This window comes from Hemibagrus wyckioides, linkage group LG06 (assembly GCF_019097595.1).
Source record: "Hemibagrus wyckioides isolate EC202008001 linkage group LG06, SWU_Hwy_1.0, whole genome shotgun sequence".
NCBI lineage: Eukaryota > Metazoa > Chordata > Actinopteri > Siluriformes > Bagridae > Hemibagrus > Hemibagrus wyckioides.
Genome location: NC_080715.1, coordinates 42064153 through 42088818, shown reverse-complemented (window position 1 = coordinate 42088818; position 24666 = coordinate 42064153). Strand labels below are relative to the sequence as shown.

At 43.5% G+C, this 24666-nt stretch overlaps 2 protein-coding genes across 4 annotated transcripts in view; one reads left to right on the top strand and one right to left on the bottom strand.

Moving 5' to 3' along the window:
* Nucleotides 1-172: 172 nt before the first annotated feature.
* fam228a (family with sequence similarity 228 member A) lies at nucleotides 173-2175 on the top strand. The gene is made up of 5 exons (XM_058393469.1): nucleotides 173-448; nucleotides 532-687; nucleotides 774-851; nucleotides 966-1157; nucleotides 1652-2175. The coding sequence occupies exons 1-5, from the start codon at nucleotides 368-370 to the stop codon at nucleotides 1784-1786; spliced, it is 642 nt and encodes a 213-aa protein (XP_058249452.1). The 5' UTR covers nucleotides 173-367; the 3' UTR covers nucleotides 1787-2175.
* Nucleotides 2176-2318: 143 nt separating this feature from the next.
* The window catches only part of itsn2a (intersectin 2a), a 43354-nt gene continuing 21006 nt past the window's right edge, over nucleotides 2319-24666 (bottom strand). Inside the window, exons 5-40 of one of the 3 annotated variants that reach the window (XM_058393455.1) lie at nucleotides 24548-24666; nucleotides 22771-22968; nucleotides 22505-22565; nucleotides 22184-22326; nucleotides 21946-22009; nucleotides 21716-21853; nucleotides 21538-21632; nucleotides 21136-21419; nucleotides 19314-19451; nucleotides 18853-18993; nucleotides 18520-18607; nucleotides 17716-17855; nucleotides 17237-17317; nucleotides 14696-14832; nucleotides 14182-14561; nucleotides 13977-14107; nucleotides 13734-13897; nucleotides 13456-13528; nucleotides 13180-13367; nucleotides 12460-12515; nucleotides 12207-12373; nucleotides 12083-12116; nucleotides 11881-12002; nucleotides 11697-11793; nucleotides 11413-11604; nucleotides 8186-8307; nucleotides 7000-7106; nucleotides 6403-6586; nucleotides 6172-6270; nucleotides 5822-5989; nucleotides 4415-4624; nucleotides 4215-4336; nucleotides 3966-4048; nucleotides 3593-3676; nucleotides 2907-3080; nucleotides 2319-2826 (exon numbers count right to left, since the gene is read on the bottom strand). The exon at nucleotides 24548-24666 is cut by the window's right edge and continues 45 nt beyond it. In XM_058393455.1, coding sequence (XP_058249438.1) covers nucleotides 2669-2826; nucleotides 2907-3080; nucleotides 3593-3676; nucleotides 3966-4048; nucleotides 4215-4336; nucleotides 4415-4624; nucleotides 5822-5989; nucleotides 6172-6270; nucleotides 6403-6586; nucleotides 7000-7106; nucleotides 8186-8307; nucleotides 11413-11604; nucleotides 11697-11793; nucleotides 11881-12002; nucleotides 12083-12116; nucleotides 12207-12373; nucleotides 12460-12515; nucleotides 13180-13367; nucleotides 13456-13528; nucleotides 13734-13897; nucleotides 13977-14107; nucleotides 14182-14561; nucleotides 14696-14832; nucleotides 17237-17317; nucleotides 17716-17855; nucleotides 18520-18607; nucleotides 18853-18993; nucleotides 19314-19451; nucleotides 21136-21419; nucleotides 21538-21632; nucleotides 21716-21853; nucleotides 21946-22009; nucleotides 22184-22326; nucleotides 22505-22565; nucleotides 22771-22968; nucleotides 24548-24666 — 4942 coding nt within the window. In that variant the 3' untranslated portion in view covers nucleotides 2319-2668. The remainder of the gene's footprint in view (nucleotides 2827-2906; nucleotides 3081-3592; nucleotides 3677-3965; nucleotides 4049-4214; nucleotides 4337-4414; nucleotides 4625-5821; nucleotides 5990-6171; nucleotides 6271-6402; nucleotides 6587-6999; nucleotides 7107-8185; nucleotides 8308-11412; nucleotides 11605-11696; nucleotides 11794-11880; nucleotides 12003-12082; nucleotides 12117-12206; nucleotides 12374-12459; nucleotides 12516-13179; nucleotides 13368-13455; nucleotides 13529-13733; nucleotides 13898-13976; nucleotides 14108-14181; nucleotides 14562-14695; nucleotides 14833-17236; nucleotides 17318-17715; nucleotides 17856-18519; nucleotides 18608-18852; nucleotides 18994-19313; nucleotides 19452-21135; nucleotides 21420-21537; nucleotides 21633-21715; nucleotides 21854-21945; nucleotides 22010-22183; nucleotides 22327-22504; nucleotides 22566-22770; nucleotides 22969-24547) is intronic. The other 2 variants (XM_058393456.1, XM_058393457.1) reach the window with 2 other exon arrangements.

Sequence of the window (24666 nt, the reverse complement as noted above, 5' to 3'; positions counted from 1 at the left end):
AAAAGTGTCCTTTAAGGACTTAAAGGATCTTCTGCTAATATCTTGGTGCCAGATCCCACAGCACACCTTTTGGGATCTAGTGGAGTCCATTTCTCGACCGGTCAGGGTTGTTTTGGCAGCAAAACGGGGGACCAACACAATATTAGACAGGTGGTCATAATGTTATGCCTGATCAGGGTGTGTGTGTGTGTGTGTGTTTGTGTATATATATATATATACTTTCAGACTTCACTCCTAAAACATTTTTTGTTCATTCCATTTAGATGTCCTTCAAAGTGAATATAAAACCTGGCAATTACATATTTTATATCTGTGTAGTTTAGGTGAAGAGGATGCATTTCTGAGATGAGTCGCTTCTATTTTAGTAATGCTGACTAAAAACCGAAAAGATTACAGCGGCGTGATAACCCTCCACAAACCTGTCCCACCACATCTGCTCTACCATACGGTGAGGCACATTTTCCAGCACCACAGAGTGATAGAAAAAGAGGGGATTCTGTAATGTGACCCGTATCCACTTTCCTTCCTCAGCCTCCAGGAAGTGTTGGGCAGAAGTCATCATCAGTGGTGAAGTGTCCATACATCCATAGAAGTGTGGCTCAGAAATCGACCAGGGTCGTTACAGGGCCAGGATCAGAGGCTGATGAGGTATACCCACACTCTCCCTGCTCAGTGAAACATCTACAGGTATTACAAACACATCAGATGTGTCATTCTCGTAAACAGGGACCCATTTGCTTTCTGAAATGAATAACTCACTGCTACTGTTACAGGATCAGTTTCTTTCCAAACGGCAGGAGGCAGACGCCATCACGCAGCCGCTGCTGGACACTGAGAATGGATTCATCAAGGTGGGTGTAGATACACAAAGCAACAGTGGTAGTAAACAGAGCAACAACAATAGATGGTTCTGCCTTCATGAAATCCATGAAGCAGTTAATCAGAATATTTGTATGCATGTGCAGGATCTGGAACATTTTCTGAACCACAGAGACATGCTGAGTGTGAGGAAGCGTGAGCTACTGCACAAGCGCTGGACGGAGTGTGTGTGGTGGCCAGTACAGCGCAGCGTCGAACAGCGCTTCACACGCCGTCGTTGTGAAGGGGCAGAGCCAACAGAAATGATGCACACAGGCTATGTCAACTACAGCACCAAGGTGCGCCTAAAAAAATAGCGTTAGAGGACGTACATATAGCAGACGGGTCTGGGCCAGATCTGGCATTAAGCCGGCACTGCTGGCTGAGTTCTGGCATGGCAAGTGGTATGTCAACCAGATGCGGACCAGGTCTGGCAGTGATGGCACTGTTTATATGATGGCATGCCAGATGTGGCCCGATTATGGTTTGGTTTATGTGGTATGGCCCAGTGCTGGCCTTGTGCTGACCCACCTCTGGCCCACCAAAGGGTCGTCATTCTTTGTGGTATGTGGTCCGAGTGTAAGTGCATTGTGTGGGCCAGATCTGGGCCAGACCTATTTTGCTATCTGGAAGGTTACTTCTTGTGCTGTGGTGTTTAGGTCCCCTGATCACGATTAAGGTCTGGTGTACTGCCTGGTCTAAAAAATTTCCCAAAACAAGAATAATGAAATCGGTCAGTTTAGCTCAAAAGAGAAAACTAATGGAGAAAACTAATAAGCCAGTTGTCACCCAGGTCAGCACGGCTCTCTTGAAGGATCCATTGTTTCTCCACTCGCTTTCAAGACTGGAGGAGAACAGAGCAGTCCTTCACTGCCGAACAGGTTCCAAACAGAGCTCACACCTTACATTAAATTATTGGAGCGTCTAAAAACTGAATTGACTTTTGCCCTGTGTCACAGGATGTGTGGATGGCTATCAGTGGATGGCATCATCAGAGGAACTGGGCAGGAACAAGAGAGATCTGCACAGAGGCAGCAGGTAAGGAAACAAAGCAAAATGGCTTCATGAAAAGAACGTAGCAGATCATAATGTTTTGTTTTCCACCACACAGGACTCAAGGCCCTGTTTACATGGCTACGGCTGATGGGCGGTGCTTCCGGCCTGAATGCTGGTCCGCGATTGGTCTGTCTCGTAGCTATTCCGAGAGGTCATGACATGACACTGTATATCCTCTAGTTCATCCAGTCACCACTGTGAATAACTTTCCAGGTTTTCTGTTTCAGAGTGTGGTATATTGTTTCTGTCTCATGGTTAATAATAAAAAAGTATTAGAATAAGGGAAAAATTATTAGAAATTATTATTAGTTCCAGCTGTTCCATTTATCTATACCATCTGACCAATCAGAATATAGAAATCATCAGTGGCTGATCAATAGCTGAAAGGTGAGACACTCAGGAAAGATTATTTATTTGCCTTTATTTGGTTTGGCTGAGGCAGAGAGCTCCAAAACCATAATCTTATTCAGTGACAGTAAAATAATAACAAGTGGTTTGCAAAGAAAAGCAACCAAAGCTTGTTATATAGGTGAGCTAGATGGACCGTCACATGAGATTTTCTACATTTTCATGCATTTAACTTGAATTTAATAAACTTTGGCCTGTTGAAGTTTTACTTAACTATGAAGTCTTTCTCTTCTGTTCCACAAAGACACAAGGGGAACTGTTCTCGCCTCCTCTAGAGGTACAGTTGGCTTTTTGTAATAAGGAAAAACTGCTAGAAAAATAAGGCTTCATTTCTGGAGGCTCAAGGTCAGAGGAGTGGCGTCTGCTCATAAAGCTGTAGGTCGAGGCGAACTCTGACCTCTCCAGTGGGGACCTCGTGGAGCAGCAGACGCCGAGTCAGAGGACCTTTGCCTTCCTGATCTTTTTTAATGGTTGCCACGGGAACCTCCGTGCGACCCAGGAAGTCTGAAAACACGCAGGTACAAGAATTCAGTTAAAGAAGTAAAGGATCCTGTGATAATAAAGCATGCGTGTCATTCACTTGCCATCTGGAGAGAACTGATCGCGCTCGAACACGGTGATGCACAGGACGTCCTGATACAGGTCTTTGATGAAGAATTGACAGCTGAAGTTCCATTTAGGGTTGATCGTGTCATTCTGTGGCCGTGAGGTGTAACACTGTGCTCCCATGGACAGCTCACAGTACGGGTTACTCTTACCTAAAACACAACACCACACACACAAACCTGTTAACACAGCTGGGTGGAATGGACCGGTCCAGAAACTTTACTAAACATAAGAAGCCATATACAGAAGCGAGTCTAAACCTCAGGAGTCTGTCCTGACAAACATAACACGCAGATATGGAACTGCTTGTTGAACACGTCTGGGTGGTATATATGTGGGCGTGGCCAGCAATCACAGTAATGGAAAAACATCGAATTTCCTATGCAAATAATTAATGTATTCATTTACAGTAAAATTTTAATATACACATAATTCCAGGTAAACTTTTCAGTTTTTTCGGTACATGTAGATTTCTGTCTGTGAACATCTTTAAAGTGGATGTGTTACATATTTTCACCAAAGATTTCTCTAAACTTCTCATTTACACAGTAACTAGTAGAACAATAATCAAATCAGAGCAATGGGGTTTAATTGATTAATGCTAGCTCAGCATTACGTGCTTACATTACATAGGCAAGCTTCGTGTGTGTTCTGTATTCCTCACCATTAGGCTTGCAGGGTTTTAACTCAACAGCCTCCTGAGCTGTTACTAACAAACGTCCAATACCACTTGTTTTCTGAGAGCGAGCTGGAAAACACACATACAAGTTCAGTTTTAAAATGAAAGCGTAATCAGAAACAGAGAAATACAAATGTTCAATGTGAACGATGAAATATAGTCTGGAGGTTCTTTACAGAATTCTTAATAAGTTTATTTATGGAGCTTAATGAAGCAGGTATTAATATTTGGGATGTATTTATGAAAAAGATTTGGGGGTTTTTTCCCATTGCATTTAAAGTAAAGAGGAAAATGCACACATTAGATTTATTTATTTTCGCCAAACCATTCGTTTAAGTATTTCCTGTCCTTCTCAAACCTTGGTAAGCCTTCTCTCTTTTCAGCTTCTCTGTCTCTATAAAGTGCTCCGATGCCGCTTTGATTCTCTGGACCCATGCGGTTCTGATCAAAATGTAAAAAAATTTAAACAGATTCATTTAATATCACAATCTCACAAGAAATCAGTGTTACTGAAACATCTGACATTTTGTATTGGCCGTGAAAATATTAACACAGGTCTTTACTAAAAGAATGCTAAATGAGGCTTATTGTGTGTGTGAGTGTTTACCTCTCATTGATGCTATCAGCTTTCAGCGTGTAGACACGGTCGATGTGCGAGATGTGAAAGATCGGGTCTTCGCTGGACGGATCAGACGGCATCTTCACCAACACTTCATTCAAAAACACAGGCTTATGAGAGAGAGAGAGAGGTTATAAATCATACACCCGCCTTTGAGAAATATCTACTTTACACAGGAGCTCTGTTACCGTTTTGTACATCTTGTAGACGGTGTTGGACTTGGGGCTGAAGGGACGGTCTGTGTTCGAGGAGAACTGTTTGGAGGTGTAGGTAAACAGCAGGAAGTCGCTGAACAGGAAGGCCCAGAGCTCCTTGTTGCTTTTCGCCTTCCACACACGCCCACTGTGCAGCAGCTTGCGTGGTCCCAGGCAATTCGTCAGAGAGTTAAAGACCAAATGCTGGAAAACAGGGCGAATTAAAATAACACATCTTGTGTATTATTGTGAGAGTGTATGAATGACAAATCCGGACATGATTTTTATATTTCTAGCAATATATATTATATTGCCAAAGGTTTTTGGATACCCCTCCAAATCAGGTGTTGTTTTTCAGGACTCGGGCTCGGCCCCTTAGTTGCACTGAAAGGAACTCTTAATGCTTCAGCTTTATACCAGGACATTTTCATGCTCTTTGTGGGAACAGTTTGGGGATGACCCCTTCCTGTTCCAACATGACTGCACACCAGTGACCAAATCAAGGTCCATAAAGACATGGATGAGTGAGTTTGGTGTGGAGGAACTTGACTGGCCTGCACAGAGTCCTGACCTCAACCCCATAGAACACCTTTGGGATGAATTAGAGCGGAGACTGTGAGCCAGGCCTTCTCATCATCACAACATCAGTGCCTGACCTCACAAATACGCTTCTAGAGGAACGGTCAAAAATTCCCATAAACACACTCCTAAACCTTGTGGAAAGCCTTCCCAGAAGAGTTGAAGCTGTTATAGCTGCAAAGGGGCGGGACAACTCCATATTACATTCATGTGCATGTCCCAGTTTTGTCCTGACTCACAGTCTCCACTCTAATTCATCCCAAAGGTGTTCTATCGGGTTGAGGTCAGGACTCTTGTGTCTCAAAACTTTTGGCAATATAGTGTACATTGCTTCATCTTTTATTAGAATCATAAACAATTACTTTATTGTTTCATAAGATTACTTTATAGCAGGAGCAAACTTGTTTCACAAAAAAATGTTACAAAATTTGGCAAACTGCTATAGAGACATGATGTTATAGGAGAAACTTTGCGGAAAATTTGTTAGCCTCTGTTCAAAATAGCTATTTGGGGGGAAATACTTACTATTTCTAGTTAAAACGGTTACTTAGAGCTAAACAGAACCACCTCCAGCTGTGACATAGGCACTTATGTGGGCGGGGCTTATAGTACTGCTTGTTGCAGATTGGGTATGTTTGCCAAAATTATTATATAACTAAATACCCAGACAGTGAATTAAAAGAACCTGCTGTTTTTTACCACCAAAAGCATGGGATTATTTTATTTTAAAATCACTGATTTTTAATCCCTCCCTCAGTCCATGGTCCCTGTTTGGGGAGGTTCTGTTCTTTTGTGTTTAGTGTTAAAATGTGACCAGCTCACCTCAATGACCCCCTCACACTGCACATGGTTCTGCAGCCACTCAAGTCTGTCTGAGTTTTCCTTCTCCCTCACGCCCTCGTTAACCTGGGAGCACAGGAGCTCCGCCCTCTCCAGCGCTTCCCGAAGGTTCACCTGGTCCACATGTCCTGCTGGAGTGTTTTCCAAAATCTACAGCCGCAAAGGGATGAAGACAAACGGAGAGGGAGGCAGAATTAAAAAGAAATCAATCTGCTAATGATCCATGAGTAGGACTGAAAGTCTTTAGTGAGAACGAATGACGCCTGGCAGACTGGAAATGGAGTATGACATTCACAAAAATGATCATCACTGCTTCTGGATTGAGGTCTCACATTTCTGATGAGTAAAGGGTAGCGCGTGATCCTCTGCATGGGCTTCAGCAGAAAGCTGGACAGCGGCATTCCTTTACATCTGTAATTAGTGGCAATTTTCTGAAAAACAGAGCAAAAACATCTGGATCTAATACACAGTAACAAGTTATGATTCGTTTCTATTCTGCCCAATAATTCTACCTGAACTAACACTACTGTGGATATTCTATGCCAAAAGGAAGTGGATTTAACCTTTAGGAAGAGCTTGAATTCGGGCGAGGCGTCGGTTTTCTGCTGCAGCAGGGCGGCTGCATTCAGCTGGCAGCTGCAGAAGCGGATGTAGGCCTGCAAGTGTGAGAGCTCCGAGGACAGGATGTCTCCGATCACCTGCACGGGCATGCGCTCACCTGCCGTCTTCTTACGCACACGCAGAGCTCTTAGGAGGAAAACACCAAAACCGACAAACAATCAGCGTCTACATGATGATAAGAAAGTCTGGTGGTGAACAAAAACATTGTGTTTCAGTTTGATTCATAGATTTGTGGTCAACATTTCTTGTTATGGCCAAATTTCATCTTTTTTGGTGTAGATTTCAGAAATCTTTTATACAAACATGCTGGTCCAACTGAATTGTAAAAATACATACGTTAAAAAAGATGTAGCCTCACATCTGATGTGCTATGTAGTTGCGTAGTTAACCTTAACCAGCTGTTATTCAGTATACAGCATTCTAGTTTGAGTTGAGTTAAGCAGCACAAAAATGGCTCCTGTAAATGTATTCATTTCCATGCTATTCTTTTGGCTATTCCCCGGAGTGAAGGAAGGTGGTGCTTTGAGTCACGCTCTCACTTGAGCAGTTTGGTGTTGCACATGATCAGCTCTCTCCAGTTCACAAAGATCACACTCATCTCAGCCTCGGTCAAGCGGCCCGACTCCGCCATGGGTTTGTAGAAGACCTACACACACACACACACACAATTAAGTCACAGGGTCCAGAAGGTTTTAGGACTTGTCAGCTATTGAGATCTTTTCTACACCACTGCACAGGGTAAGGTAATTAATTCATATATTTTTATTTTCTTTGTTACTTATTACATATTTTAATTTCTCAATCAGTTATAAACTTAAATGATTGTAAAGCTGAGAAAGAACTAATCACGTAATTAATCACTTGATCAATAGCGACAAATTGCTGTCCAATCACCAAAACGGTGCTTCAGGTCTGTGAGTCGACTCCCAATATTCATTTAAAAGAATCCGATTCGAGGAGTCGATTCAGTGAACCGATTCAAACACGAACTCTGTGAGAGAACACAAGTGGATTTCTGTGGTAAATAAATTGTTGAAATTTATTACCATTATCATTTTTTTTCAGATTGGTAGTTTATAAAAACGATAATGTGCGGTTAGGGATTTCGATTTAGGTGAGAAATGGTGTTTTATTTCATCGTTAACGTTAGCAAGTTTCCTGTCAGGTTAGCTCCCGAAGTTAGCTGAAGTGTGCTAAATGATATTTATGCATATATTTAAAATATCTATAAACTATATTTATATTTTATATTATTTATATTAATAATAATAAAATAATTAATAAATAAATAAAATTATAATTAATAGTCTTTCGCATGTAAAGCGATACACATAGCTTTATTTTACTTAACCGAAGCGTTTGCTAGCATGCAGCGTTACCATGGGTACGGTCAGCGCGCGCTGCACGCGCTTTGGAAGCGGGAATTTTATGATTGTTTTGCCAAATTTGGGACCAAATATTGGGTTAGTGATTTATAGATCCAGTTTCATTGGTCAGTGATAAACGGGTTTATACAAACTAATTAAAATAATTTATTTTAAAAAAAACAAACAACTTTTATTAGCTACATTAGCCTCATAGCTCCAGAGCATGCGTGTCTGATCCAACATGGCTGACTGATTATGGCTGATGTCTCATTTCATCTCATAAGGAGTATCTTACTGTGTATCTGTTAGATACCTGTGCGTATATTGCTTTTGTTTGTGTGTGTGTGTGTGTGTTTACCTCAAGTACCAGTTCCAGATCCTGTACGTACGTCTGCTCCGTCTCGATGAGTTCATGGATGTAGCCCTGTCTCTTTCTCTCCTCACAACTCATGGAGTCTAAGCTCAAAAGGTCCGCACACCCTACACACACACACACACACACAGACAAGCATGCAGGTACACATACAGACAAGCATGTAGACACGTACGCATGCATGCACTTACAGATGAGCACACAGACAGTAGCCATGTTAGTGTGGACGTGTACAGTGTGTATATATACACAGAAAACACGAGTAAAACACGGACATACTGTATGTAAGACACGGAACTGGCCGATATTACGGCTATCATTCTGATTAGTTACATCGAAACTCTTTGAGTGTTATCCTTTATATATCAATATTACTGCAAATGCTTTTTTACATTAAATGTCCTACTACTAGTTCACTGATATTTTGTCAGTAAAGGTAAATACTGTGACGTGCATAACATCGCTCTTAATATCAGAAACCAAACCAATGCCCAAACTAAATCTAACTGAGCTAGAGTGAAGTTTGTAAATAATATAGAATATAATCTAACAGTGTAACTTAGAAATGATTCAGTGGCTACAATGAAACTAATATGAAGGTGTTGTAGATAGAAGAGTGAGGTCTGGACCTTCTACAGTGTTTAGTCGTGCACACACACACACACACACACAGAGACACACAAATACCTACACATACACCGACCAGGCATAACATTATGACCACCTGCATAATCTTGTGTTGGTCCCCCTTTTGCTGACCCGTCCTGCACTGTGTATTCTGACCCCTTTCTATCAGAACCAGCAATTTGAGCAACAGTAGCTCGTCTGTTAGATCGGATCACACGGGTCAGCCTTCTAATCGCTCCCCACGTGCATCAATGAGCCTCGGCTGCCCATGACCCTGTCACCGGTTCACCACTGTTCCTTCCTTGGACCACTTTTGATAGATACTGACCACTGCAGACCGGGAACACCCCACAAGAGCTGCAGTTTTGGAGATGCTCTGATCCAGTGGTTTGGCCATCACAATTTGGCCCTTTTGGTCAAACTCGCTCAAATCCTTACGCTTGTCCATTTTTCCTGCTTCTAACATCAACTTTGAGGACAAAATGTTGACTTGCTGCCTAATATATCCCACCCACTAACAGGTGCCATGATGAGGAGATACTCAGTCTTATTCACGTCACCTCTCACTGGTCACAATGTTATGCCTGATCGGTGTATAATGATGGGATGAGTAAACACCCATATGCCCAAACATCAAACACAGCTCTGAGCACATCAAAATCACACCACTCCGCGAAACCCACAGTTTAAAAACGTCTTTATTTTTTCTCTGTCTCCATATAAAAGAGCAGCGAAGCTGGAGCGGAGCTTCTGTTAGAGCACACAGAAAGCAAAAGGCCGTGGCACTGCAGTGTAAGGGCTGTTAGCTGGTTGCATAGGGACGGCTCAAGTGCTATAGGATAACATGCTGGTGGTGACGTCCTCAGGTGTGTGTGTGCTACATCTTAACAGGAAGAAGCCAACTAGCAATCCTATGATGAAAAAGGCTTGGTGAGGAAGCAGCATATGCTGGTTTAGCATGGACGCACACATATGTACACGCGTACATTCTCTCTCTCCGTCTTCAAAGCACGATGTGTATGAACAGTACTGCTGCAAATCTGTTTCAGTTCTATAAAAGATTTCTTGATCATTATTTAAGGACTATAGAAAAGAACCCTGTTACTAACTACTCTCTTGTACCATGTTTTCCCCCTTTAAAGGAACAGTTCGGCCGTTATGAAAAGTCCATTTCACCTCTAAATATAGTTAAACATGCTGGCGATTAAAGTTTCCAACCTTTAGGCTAAACGGGACATGGCAGGAAATGCGCAACAACAAAAGAGAAGCAAAAAAAAAAAATGAAAACAATAAAACAGAAATCTCAAAATGAGGGAGGAGCCTCGTCCAAAAAGAGCATGAGGGAGGCGGAGTCTTGTCTGCTGCTCTCTGATTGGAAGAGGAGGAGGAGGAGGAGGAGGGGCCGAGGCTAGAGTTCCTGAAATAAAGCAGAAATGAGGCGAGCGACAGGAAAAGGGAAAGAACAGAGGAGTGGATGAGTGTAGCCATGAAAGATAATGAAGAGAGTGATGGATAACATCGATCAGTGCTGAGAGAAAGAAAAAATCGGAAACGCTGGGAGTCTGCTAGGTTATATATACCTTAAATATAGTCGCATTTATCTAATAATTGTCAACCAAATATTCTATTTTTAGCCTTTTATCTAATATATTTGACTATTTCTGGCTTTTTAATATTGAAATCGCTGCTCTATTGGAGATCACTTTGCTTCGTTCTTGAAATAAAATCTGACAGATTTTACTATAGTCATGTATGAAAATGGCGGGTGATTTTTATCAGCTCTGGGGCCAGTTCCTAATCTCAAACCTTTCTGCACTTTCTCACTGTTCAATAAAGACAGACCACCAGGTCCACCGTAAGTCTTCTGGTTTGGAACAAAGAATCAAGAAGAGTACGGTCCTTAATCACCATAAAAACAACTTAAGCAGTCTAATGTACATGACTGCAATTGAGCCAAGATGTGAAAAGTGCATGGGGTGGAGGGATTGATTTAAAAGAACGAAAGAAATAAAACCCTGAGTTCCAGTACAGTACTGCAAACACTCCATCTTCTTATATTGTAGAAAGGCATGTAGCTCCCATCATGATGAACTTTTCCTAACACAAACCAAACTCATCGTTTCTTTTACATTGTGAGTCGAGGTGTCTGGGACCGAAAGTTACATTTCAGCCTAAAACAACTTCAGACAAATATAGATGCTCTCTAGACTGAACCTTTCATTAAAATCCTTGTCGCTGTGTTTACCCTTGTATCTGATACTCCTGAGAGTGCAAGGACGGTGACAATGAATTTATTAAAGTCTGTCTCTTGTTAAGGGTCACTTGCAGTGAGGGTATATGAGAGATATGAGACAGGGTCATTGTAATAAAGAAGTGTCCTCACCTCTAAAGGGAGGACATACCAAGTGACAGGATACCACTATCTTCCTGATTGCTCTTTGGCTTTCAGAGTGCTTCATAGTGCATTAGCTGTTTCTTCTTCCAAACAGAATTCCGTTCTATTAATATAATTTCTATACTACTTCTATATTTTCAGTACTCCTTATGAATAAATTCACTCTGAATGCAAAGGTGTCAGGACTTACATTGCTGGCTGGGGTCGGACTCTGTAGTCATCTTGACATAATTGGTCGGGAAGAGCCCGGTGACCCCGTTGATTTCTCCTTTCCACCAATCGGAGTCGTCCTTGTTGAGGACATTGATCAGCTGACCTTTCTGGAATGTCATCTCGTCCCCATTGGCTGCTTTGTAGTCGTACATGGCAATGACCTGGCACACTGAGGATGAAGAATGATAGAAATATATCAAAAGTGTAGGTTGATTTTAAAAAGATGTTTCTGGACCAGTATTTTTTTCATCATGGGCGTACATGGCTGAGGTCCAGGAGTGGTTTTACCACTGTTGGGCTCCAGCAGTCGGACGTTTGAGGAGTGAAACCAGCCCTTTTGACGCTTCTTACCCCGAGCCTACAACACACACACACAGCAAAGACCACCAGTCAGACTGAGTTCCCTCTGAAATATATGCTTCTCGGCGATTGTGCATCCAGACACCTGCAGTTCTCCCAGCCACCAGCCACAGGAGTTCTTATGAAGAACGAGGATCAGCTGCCCTGGAGTCACATTCAGCTGTTCTGCCATCATGGCCTTACAGGCTGTCGTTACCTGTGCGATCTCTGAAAAGAACGAGAAGAAGAGATATAGACTACCTTCGCTCAGAGTGCATGTTTGTTCTGCAAAGGATTTGCAAACTCACCTGGCTTTTTCCCAGAAGCACCAGCTTTGGCAGACTGAAAAGTGAGTCAGAAACAAATATTAAGCCTATACACTCTTCAGTCTATTATGAATATAATAAAACATAATTATAAAATTCCGCATACGTCAGAGTCTTTGGGTTTGACGTAGTTGGAAGGGAAGAGTCCTGATTGGTCGCCGATGCAGCCTTTCCACCACTCCCCCTCTTTTTCCATTACCAAGACAACATCTTCAGCTCGGAATGTCAGGTCACCTGACTCGGGACTCTCGTACGTGTAAAGGGCCACATATTCTAACAAACCACACATGACACAAACCATCCAATTTTAACAAATTGAAAGTTGAACTTGAAATCAACATGAAGAAATCACAGCTCACCTTCAAGTAGAACAGAGTCGGGCAGATCCAGATCATCAACAGTAGAATACAAAGGCCTGAAGGAGAAACAAAGAAGATTCTGAGTTTGGCATGTTCTCCAAGCATCCCCATGAGTTTCTCCAAGTTCTCTAGTTTCTTCCCACCTCCTCCTCGAACACATATTGGAAGGTAAAATGGTGCCCCTAGATTGACCCAAGTATGAATTTATGGACTGTAATGGACCAGTGTCTCAACCAGGGTATATTTTGCATTGCACCCTGTATTCCTAGGACAGGCTTTGGATCCAATTCAACCATGACCAGGATAAGTAGACCATGACCATAACCAGAAAGTATTTACTGAATGATTTAATGAAAGTGTTTTGGGCTGTAGTAGTAAATCCTAATTAATTTCTAGAAGACAGATTTTATGAACGTATAAGCATATGTTCCACTTTTCTTGTTTTACCTATAGAACGTTCGGATGTTTAATTTGGGGCCTAAACTGTGTCTGCATGTTAAAAACAAGGGGAGTACTAACTACATTCTGTTCATTATTTGTAGACAACACTATTTTTGAAACAGCCTGACCTTTTCTTCTCTTCGATTTCAATTAACATAATAATGTTGCTTCATGTATAATGCATCAAACATTAAATGGTTAATAATTATTCATGTCTGCTGTAAAACCAAGGTATTACATGTTTTAATAAATCAAGGACGAGTAAAAGAGAGGGCTTACTCTGTAATTGTGGTGGTGTTGTTGTTGGCGGTCACCATGGAGACATGGGTTTTAGGGAACCAGCCTCGGTTCTCCCTGAGTTCCCCATACCACCAGTTCTCCTCTTGTTCCAGAACCGTGATGATATCATCCTTGGCGAAGCCGAGCTGAGTGTCAGTCGTAGCCGTCCATTCACACAGAGCTACAGCCTATACACACAGTATGACAACAAAGTGCTGTGTATAATTTATTTCCTCTAACCACACAAGGTTATTGTTTAAACTTGCCTACACCTACCTGTGTGTGTTGTGTGTGTGTTGCTGCAGGAGTGTGTGTGGGTGTTGGTCCTTCTATATCCACACGAGGGATCCTGGTGGAAAGAGATATTGTGATAAATCAGTTCTACGATGTATAATAAAGTCAAATTTCTGGATGAAAATTTTGTCAGATCAAACTAAACCAGCACTTATAAATTTCATTCAGTTCTTTTACTCAAATTATTTTTAGTAATTATTTTAAAACCAAGACCTAGAATAATTACCCCTAGAGTAAATATATTATAGAGTATGGATTACTTGAAGTAGTCAGTAGGGGGCACTGTATTTTGTGTCACATCTGTTGCTGAGTCAGTCTCGCTGATTTTACAGGTTTTCTCGGCATAACTCTCAGGAAACCAACCGCTGCTGCCTCGGTAGGTACCATAAAGCCATCCGGGCTCCCTTACTGTGGACTCGTCCACCTGAGGGGAACAGGAGCACGCAATCAGTGTGTTTTAATGTACTTAGAAATACATATACTTTATGCCTTTGATTGCGTACCTCTATCAGACCATCTGCTTCCAATGACAATTCATCAGAGTTACGGGCAGTGAAGGGATAAAGCGCTCTGTAGGTGCTCAGCATGCTCTTTTGGCCCTGAACATCGAGACTGGTTGGTTGTTCACCTGTACCTATCAGACATGAAGAATATTTAGAATGGACACATGATGGATCAGCCCATGTACACACTCAGACAAACGCTCACCTGTTGCATTTGCTGTACTGTTGAACAGGGCAGAGAGCTGTGACTGAAAATCAATGTTTGCGTTGTTCACAGTATTTTGTTCATTAATTCCATCACCCCCCTTCTCCTTGGTGTCTTTCTCTTCTGCTTTTATTTTCTCCTCCTTCTCTTTCTCCTCTGCTCTTTTCTTCTCCTCCTTCTCTCTCTCCTCTGCTCTCCTCCTCTCCTCCCTCTCTCTCTCCTCCCTCTCCTGCTTCGCAGCCTTCTCCTGGGCCTCACGGAGTCTGGCCTGGGCCTGGAGTTGTTGCTCCTCTCTGAGTTTGGCTTCTCTCTCCTGAGCAAGCCTCCTCTGGCGCTCAGCCTCTTCCTTCTGTAGCCGTTCCTGCTCCAGCTTGGCCTGTCTGAGCTCACACACACACACACACACACACAGGTCATCTTTTCGTGGGCTTCTTGCAAATATAAATGAGCAAATTCCATTGTTTGTTGGCAGCATGGATAAAACAATGTAAATATGTGTGTGATCTTTGGTCACCTGGCCAATTCTTCATCTTTTCTCTTTTTCTCCTCTTCTTCTTGCCTCCGACGCTGTAGCTCCTTCACTTTCTCCAGCTTCACCCGGTTGAGCTGCTCCAGCACGGCCTGCTGCTGCCGCTGCCTCTCTCTCAGCTCCTGCATTGTTTCCAAGAACACTTGAAATGCTTGCTGCAGATTTAGGACGAAGCATCTCTAAACTGCCTCTTAACACCAGTCTGACTTTCCTAACCTCTCTGTTTCTTAAACTATACTGACATTTAACTACATCAGTGTTTTAAGGCTGTCGTGTTCCTAGGGGTTTAGTTTCCCAGGATTATAGAATCCCAGTCCTATGTTTTCTGGGTGCTATGTTCCCAATTTGCTGTGTTCCCAGTGCCCTATATCCCCAAGGTCCTATACTCCCAGAACCCTTGTTCCCAGGGTCCTATACTCCCAGTACCCTATCTATGCAGGATCTAATACTCCCTGAACCCTTGTTCCCAGGGTCCTATACTCCCAGTACCCTATCTATACAGGATCTAATACTCCCTGAACCCTTGTTCCCAGGGTCCTATACTCCCAGTACCCTATCTATGCAGGATCTAATACTCCCTGAACCCTTGTTCCCAGGGTCCTATACTCCCAGTACCCTATCTATGCAGGATCTAATACTCCCTGAACCCTTGTTCCCAGGGTCCTATACTCCCAGTACCCTATCTATACAGGATCTAATACTCCCTGAACCCTTGTTCCCAGGGTCCTATACTCCCAGTACCCTATCTATGCAGGATCTAATACTCCCTGAACCCTTGTTCCCAGGGTCCTATACTCCCAGTACCATATGTACCCAGGGTCCTATACTCCCAGTACCCTATCTATGCAGGATCTAATACTCCCTGAACCCTTGTTCCCAGGGTCCTATACTCCTAGTACCCTATCTATGCAGGATCTAATACTCCCTGAACCCTTGTTCCCAGGGTCCTATACTCCCAGTACCCTATCTATGCAGGATCTAATACTCCCTGAACCCTTGTTCCCAGGGTCCTATACTCCCAGTACCATATGTACCCAGGGTCCTATACTCCCAGTATAGGACCTATGCAGGAACCAAAACTCCCCAAACCCTATATTCCTAGTCTCCTAAACACCCATTACTCTATATATCAAGGTTCCTATACTCTGTGAACCCTATGTTCCCAGGCTCCTAAACAGCCAGAACCCTTATTCCCAGAGTCCTAACCTCCAGGTCCCATTCCCATAACCCTAAGCTCCTAGACCCCCATATACCTAGAGCCCTATGTTCCCAGAATGATTCGTTCCTAGAGCCCACTTTATTCACAGAGCCGTGTTCCCAAGGACCTGTTTCTTGCCACAGTCTTGGTCATTCTATGGTCATTCAGCTTCTATATGTCTCTTTTATTTACAAACATGATTGTACTTTCAATACATTGTGATCATGAAAGAAGTCCATTAATGATGTTATGAGTTGGATGAGACAACACTCGACTAGCCAGTAAACTCAAACACACAGAGCTGCCAAAAAAACCCCACAAACATGCTTTACACAAGCATCAACAGCTTAGCCAGGGCAGTTATGATACGTGAGACACAACCGAGCTTTTCTGGTGTCTTCAAATAAAGCAACAATCAGACTGCCATGAATAAAATTCACTGAACAGGTAAGTTAATTCACTGAAAGGGTAAGGTCATGGGATATAAAAGATTCTGAGTACTTCCATTTGGTGTTGACTTTAACTTGGTGACCTCTGTATTTGCTAGCCTTAGAGGAGCTCTTCTCTCTGGATGGTGCAAATGCATGGTTATTTCTTACTGTTGTTTCAAAAATAGAAAGCTGATAGAGGCCGGGGGTTTTTGCAGTAAAAATATTTTTTCTTTCTATGTGCATTTTTTGTTAGCAGTGTCGCCTTCTCTGGATTCAGTTGGTTGATATCCTCAAACAAATTGCCTTCTCAGTCATCTGAACCCTGAAGGATTACCGTATTTGTTTAGCATCAGTCTGTTATTTTTTTTCTTCATGCAAATGAGCCTCTGGTCCCAGTTTAACTGTCAGGCATTAAAAAAAAAATCCTTAAATTCAACTGAAGTAATTTATAATTGGAAATTAAATTAATGAAAGAGTTGTGCTTCAGTCATTCTACGCTTTGCCAAATTTATCAGTAGCCAAAGTATCATTTACTTTAATCTGGTTTAGTGTACAGAAAACGAGTGAAAGAATGCATCTTCTTTACATTTCAGCAGCTTGGTCTGTTGGAGTCTACTGGCATGCTGAAAGTGAACATGAATTTGGATAATGCCATGGGTGAAAGTTTTTTTCTTCCTTTAAAAAATGGGAAAAATGGGAATGGGTGAAAAGAAAGGAACGCCTTTGTTAGTTGAAAACAGGCTGTGCAAGATTTTACCCACAGCTTATGACTGGTGATTAAAACATGGTTAAAAATAGAATTAAATGTAGTAACGCAAAGAAGACAAACGGCAAGATGGAGGGATTGCTCTGGGATGAGTGTGACACATGAATGAAGGAAAAACGAGAGCGGAGAACCTTGATTAGAAGGAAGAGATTGGTTAGACAGCCCAGCAAAGAGAGAAGTCCCTGTAGCATACAGTCATCCATGTCCACTAACTACAGGGAGAACGAGAAGGAGGGTTAGAGAGGGAGAGAAAGAGTGTGTGATAAAAGAGAGAGGCATTAGAGAATGAAAGAGTGAGCAAGCGAGGAGTGCACGGAAGAAAGGAGGAACAGCCTGCAGAAGTAATCATTAGTATTGTTTATCTTTAGAGACTACATCAGGAACCTGCTACTCACACATGTTTACGGATATTTGAATGCGGTGTTAGTTTGTGTGTGTTACTTTTGTAGTCGTGCAAAGAAAAAGTTTTAGTTATGGGCGAAATCTCTTAGTTTAATCCAAATCATGGCACTATCATCACCTTTATCACTTCCAATATGTTTTATTAACCAGCCAGTCACTGCTCTGCTGTCATTGTGAGATTAATTAGCATGGTGAAGCTCAGTCTGACCTTCATGTCCCGGTTGTAGCGCTCCACCTCAGACAGCTTGGCTGTCGTCTCTCTCTCCAGAGCGTCCAATTGCTCCTTCAGCTTCCGGCAGCTCAGGTCTTTCTCACATTTATTTCTCTTGAGGTCATTCACTTCTGCACCTGAGAAAAGAGAGGTTGGACAAAACTGTTTCTAGGCTTTAGCATGACCACCATTGTATCAGTTTATCCATCTATATATTCCTACATCCTCCATCTATCCACTTGTCCTAGCATCCACCCATCACTTGATGCCTCTTGTCTGACATTCACCTGTCTATATAGTCCTACATCCTTCTATTCATTATTCCCAGCATGCATTTACAAAGCCCTGCAACCAATGCATCTGTGCCATTCATCCACCACTGCATTCATCCACTCACCCCAGCATCTATTTCCCATCCATCTCCTATCCATGCATGCCTCCATCTCTGTATACACTGAGGCATGCTTCAAAAACCTTATATATACATCCAAATATATCTCTTTTCCACTATCCTTTTATCTTTATATCCTTGCATTTATCTGTCAATATATCCATCCAACCATCCATGGTTTCATTTCTCATCCATCTAATCCTCAATGCATGTGTATACCTATCCATACAACTACTATGCATTCATCAGTTCCTCCATCTAGCCACTTGTCCTTGCATGCATCCATTTCTCAACCACCCATCTCTTGATGCATCAATATATGGATTGTCATTGTGAAATCAATGGCGATCCAGCAGTCCATCCTTTCATCCATTTAAAAATAAAAACTGTGTGTGTGTGTGTGTTCTCACAGCTAGTGTTGGTCTGCGTGAGGTCTCTTAGTTTTTCCGTCAGTCTCTGTTTCTCTGGCCCGAGACTACTCAGCTGTCTCTGAACATCCTGTGAAAGTGTTGGAAAATAAACAACCCTCACATTATTATAGCGTCCGAGACAATGACAACCAACTTTAAACATCTGTACTGAGGCTGTTAATGTTAACGTTAACATTAATAATTAGCTTTTAAATCTCTTTATTTGTAATGATGTGCAATTAGCCAATCTAATTGCATTTATCATAAAATATACAATATATTTCATTTTGGTCTCAGTATGAAGAATTTTTCTACAAATGCATCATTGTGAACCTCAAACTGCAGTTGTAGAGAGTTGATGTCAGCAATGCGTCCATCTCTCTTCTGATTAATGAGCTCTAGCTCCGCCCTCTTTACCCGCCTCTTGCTCTGGGCGTCACGCAGACAGTCTGAGATTTGCTTGTGCCTGTTACCCTGAAAAATTCATCAGAGGTGGTAATTGAACACCATTTATTTCCATGCTGATGTTCAGCTTCGTGTTTCACTTGCTAAGAGGTGATTTGAATAGGTAAATAGTTGGGTGTTAGCATCATGGCATGCAAATAAATGTCTTTGGCTCAGGGAAATCTTGGTCAAATCCAAATCATTGCATCTTATAACTTTAATCACTGTCTCTGTGACACTGAGGCTGCATTAAACACCTTTACAGAGTCTGAGGAAGACAGACTGGACAGATTTTAAACATGGCTTAAATGTTAAGGAGTAATTGTGGAGTGAGGAGTAATATGTCTAACCACAGCCTCCAGCTCCAGCTCCAAACTCCTCTTCCTGGCTGTGAGTCTCTCAATATCTCTCTTCTCTTTTTCATTCTGAGCCTGTAGCTCCACCCGTTTAGACCTCTCCCACTCCATCCGCCTCTGTCGCTCTGCCGCCTGAAAGAGAGAGAGAGCACCTTTACACATGCATTTACACATGCTGAGTATACCTAGAGTGTACCTGTGTCTGTCCCAGTGAGGGAGGTGTGGCCTCTGTACCTGTCTGTCCCAGTGAGGGAGGTGTGGCCTCTGTACCTGTCTGTCCCAGTGAGGGAGGTGTGGCCTCTGTACCTGTCTGTCCCAGTGAGGGAGGTGCGGCCTCTGTATCTGTCAGTCCCATTGAGGGAGGTGTGGCCTCTGTACCTGTCAGTCCAAGTAAAAGAGGTGTGGCCTCTGTACCTGTCAGTCCTAGTGAAAGAGCCTTGGCCTCTGTACATGTCAGTCCAAGTAAAAGAGGTGTGGCCTCTGTACCTGTCAGTCCTAGTGAAAGAGCCTTGGCCTCTGTACATGTCAGTCCAAGTAAAAGAGGTGTGGCCTCTGTACCTGTCAGTCCAAGTAAAGAGGTGTGGCCTCTGTACATGTCAGTCCCAGTGAGGGAGGTGCGGCCTCTGTATCTGTCAGTCCCATTGAGGGAGGTGTGGCCTCTGTACCTGTCAGTCCAAGTAAAAGAGGTGTGGCCTCTGTACCTGTCAGTCCTAGTGAAAGAGCCTTGGCCTCTGTACATGTCAGTCCAAGTAAAAGAGGTGTGGCCTCTGTACCTGTCAGTCCTAGTGAAAGAGCCTTGGCCTCTGTACATGTCAGTCCAAGTAAAAGAGGTGTGGCCTCTGTACCTGTCAGTCCAAGTAAAGAGGTGTGGCCTCTGTACATGTCAGTCCCAGTGAAAGAGGTGTGGCCTCTGTACCTCTCAGTCCTAGTGAAAGAGGTGTGGCCTCTGTACATGTCAGTCCTAGTGAAAGAGGTGTGGCCTCTGTACATGTCAGTCCCAGTGAAAGAGGTGTGGCCTCTGTACATGTCAGTCCTAGTGAAAGAGGTGTGGCCTCTGTACATGTCAGTCCCAGTGAAAGAGGTGTGGCCTCTGTACATGTCAGTCCCAGCGAAAGAGGTGTGGCCTCTGTATATGTCAGTCCTAGTGAAAGAGGTGTGGCCTCTGTACATGTCAGTCCCAGTGAAAGAGGTGTGGCCTCTGTACATGTCAGTCCCAGTGAAAGAGGTGTGGCCTCTGTACCTCTCAGTCCTAGTGAAAGAGGTGTGGTCTCTGTACATGTCAGTCCTAGTGAAAGAGGTGTGGCCTCTGTACATGTCAGTCCCAGTGAAAGAGGTGTGGCCTCTGTACATGTCAGTCCTAGTGAAAGAGGTGTGGCCTCTGTACATGTCAGTCCCAGTGAAAGAGGTGTGGCCTCTGTACCTCTCAGTCCTAGTGAAAGAGGTGTGGCCTCTGTACCTGTCAGTCCTAGTGAAAGAGGTGTGGCCTCTGTATATGTCAGTCCTAGTGAAAGAGGTGTGGCCTCTGTACATGTCAGTCCTAGTGAAAGAGGTGTGGCCTCTGTACATGTCAGTCCTAGTGAAAGAGGTGTGGCCTCTGTACATGTCAGTCCTAGTGAAAGAGGTGTGGCCTCTGTACATGTCAGTCCTAGTGAAAGAGGTGTGGCCTCTGTACATGTCAGTCCTAGTGAAAGAGGTGTGGCCTCTGTACCTGTCAGTCCTAGTGAAAGAGGTGTGGCCTCTGTACCTGTCAGTCCTAGTGAAAGAGGTGTGGCCTCTTTTCTTTCAGTCGAGACATCTGTGTTTGTTTTGAACACACCTCCTGTCTCTCCAGCTCCTTCAGCCTCTCCTCCTCCCGCCGTCTCTCCATCTCTCTTTGCCTCTCCATGCGTTGCTCCTCCTCTTTCTGTCTGCGCAGAGCCTCTCTTTCTCTCCGCTCCTGCTCCTCCCTCTCTCTCAGCCTCCTCCTCTCTTCCTCCCTTCGCTCCTCCTCTCTCCGTCTCTCCTGCTCACGCCGCTGCTCCTCCTGCAGGGCTTGGCGCCGCTTCTCCAGCTCCAAGCTACCTTTCTGGAAGTTCTCCCGCAGTTTATCCTCAAATGACACTGAGATGAAAGAACAAACTCACTCTATTCCCAACTCTGCATCTGTGTTACACAGTCCTGAATTCAACAAGGTATAAAGAAGTAAAAAAGCAGATTTCAGGAGTGTGTGTGTGTATACCATTGTTCTTGCCCTTGTGAGCAGGCTCTGGTTCAATGAACTCAGTGCTGATTAGAGGAATGGACCCATTTGGTAGGTCACATGACTTCCCTGCTCTGCACACACAACAACAACAACAACAACATGAAGCAGGAATATTTTTAAATGCACCTCACATTGTGGTGTGTGTGTGTGTTACCTAAAAGATGGTGGCATAAGATCAGCAGGTAGGGTCAGAGGTAACGGGCGGCCCGTTTTGGCCATGTCCACAAGGTGCATTGCCAAAATAAACTCTTCTGCTCGCAACTGACCATCACGATCCACATCCGCCAGAGTCCTAATGACACACACACACACACTCTGAACATGTGTACAGGGTTAAACACCATGCTGTTCCATAACACCTTCACAAGGTCTATCTGCACTCACCAAATAGTGGCGAGTTGGGTCTGGGTGAGATTGGAAGCAGCGAGAGCGTTTCTAACCTGCGGACCTGCAACACAACCACACAAACATCTACAATTTATTATATATATTTAATACCTTATTTTATGTGAAACAGTAACCAATGCTCACAGAATGACCTGATAATAAACACGCTATTCATAAACACACTCACTACACCAAATACCCCCTGATTCAATCACACACACACACACACACACACCTGACAGATATCCGGTCATCAGTTTGTCCAGGATGTTAAACTGTTGGCGGTATTTGAGGCGAGACGACTGAGGCACCGCCCAATCAGACGTTCCGGTTTTGGGGGAGTTGCTTGCCAGAGAAGTGGTGGAGGAGGAGTTTGAGCTGGTGGCAGCCAATAAGAAATCAGAAAAAAAGAGATTTTAAGTTAAATGTTATGTAATGGGAAGTATTGAAATCAGGTTGTGTATGCAGGTAGAGATGCAAGTTTGTGTGTGTGTGTGTGTGTGTGGCCATGGTCATGCAACAGCATTGAGATTCACCACTGTGTCTGAGTCAGTACCTGCTGGAAGCCAAGTCCAAGAGGGAGTGAGATTTACTCAGACCTGCAGAGAGAGAGTGAGCTGCAGAGAGAGAGGGGGAAAGAGAGGTGTAGAATGGATTATCAGTGTATTTGTGTGGGTGTTTGTACACGTGGATTTACATGTGTCTTAATATTAGTGCTGTATATATTTATTGCTCCAAATATTCTTCTCTCTATATCTATTCAGATTTATCCAGAAGTAGGTGTGGTCAAACCCAGATGTTCTGTGTGCATGTGTGTATTACCTGGGGCTGGTGTTAGAACCGTGGCAGTGCCATTGGGTAAAGATGGCATGTTGAGTGAGTCAGGGAGCAGAGGCAAGAGAGGTTGCAGAGCTGGCATAGAGGTCAGAGAGGTCATGGAGGACATAGAGGAGCCAACAGGCATCGGGGTCAGCATGGGCATCGTTGGCATGATGGACAGGTTTGGCATTGAGCCCATACCTAGACACACACAATGTCCTTCAGTAGACACACTTCTATAGGCTAAAAACAAATAGCAGTGGCACCTGGTATAGGAAGTGTTCATTAGCACAGATGAAACTTGTTTAATTTTCTTTTACAGCTTGTTTTCTCCAATGATTTCCTGGTGATGTTTCAAGAAATCCTGTTGTTATATCTCAATCCTATCCTTTTTGTCGGCATTGTGTTAATCGGACCCTAAAAGTTGTAATCTTTGATAATAAGCATCTCCTTCAGCAGCGCTGAATCAAACTCAGAATCAAAGGAAGCTCTGGTTATTCAGGTAAGCAAGCCGCAACACATACACACACACACACAGACACACACAAACACACACACAGACTTACACACAAACACAGACTTACACACAGACACACACACACACACACACACAGACATACACACACACACACACACACACACACACACACACAGACATACACACACACAGACACACAGACATACACACACACACACACACATACACACACACACACACAGACTTACACACAAACACACACAGACTTACACACAAACACACACACACACACAAACACACACACAGACTTACACACAAACACAGACTTACACACAGACACACACACACAGACATACACACACACACACAGACACACACACAGACTTACACACAGACACACACACCCACACACACACACAGACATACACACACACACACACAGACACACACAAACACACACACACACACAGACATATACACACACACACACAGACTTACACACAGACACACAGACTTACACACAGACACACACACACACACACAGACACACACAGACTTACACACAGACACACACACACAGACACACAGACATACACACACACACAGACACACACAAACACACACACAGATTTACACACACAGACTTACACACAGACACACACAAACACACACACAGACTTACACACAGACACACAGACATACACACACACACACAGACACACACAAACACACACACAGACTTACACACAGACACACACACACAGACTTACACACACACAGACTTACACACAGACACACAGACACACACACACAGACTTACACACAGACACACAGACACACACACACAGACTTACACACAGACACACAGACACACACACACAGACTTACACACAGACACACACACACAGACTTACACACAGACACACAGACACACACACACAGACTTACACACAGACACACACACACAGACTTACACACAGACACACACACACAGACTTACACACACACAGACTTACACACAGACACACAGACACACACACACAGACTTACACACAGACACACAGACACACACACACAGACTTACACACAGACACACAGACACACACACACAGACTTACACACAGACACACAGACACACACACACAGACTTACACACAGACACACACACACAGACTTACACACACACACACACACACAGACTTACACACAGACACACAGACACACACACACAGACTTACACACACACACACACACAGACTTACACACACACACACACACAGACACTCCTAACACACAGTTTACCGAAGCGTGCAGATGATGTCATAACAGGGGTCGGGGTCTGCTTCATGATGATTGGCAGAGACGGAGGGAGGGGATGACCCTGGAGCTGCAGCTTAATCAGTTTCATGGCAATGGAGAAT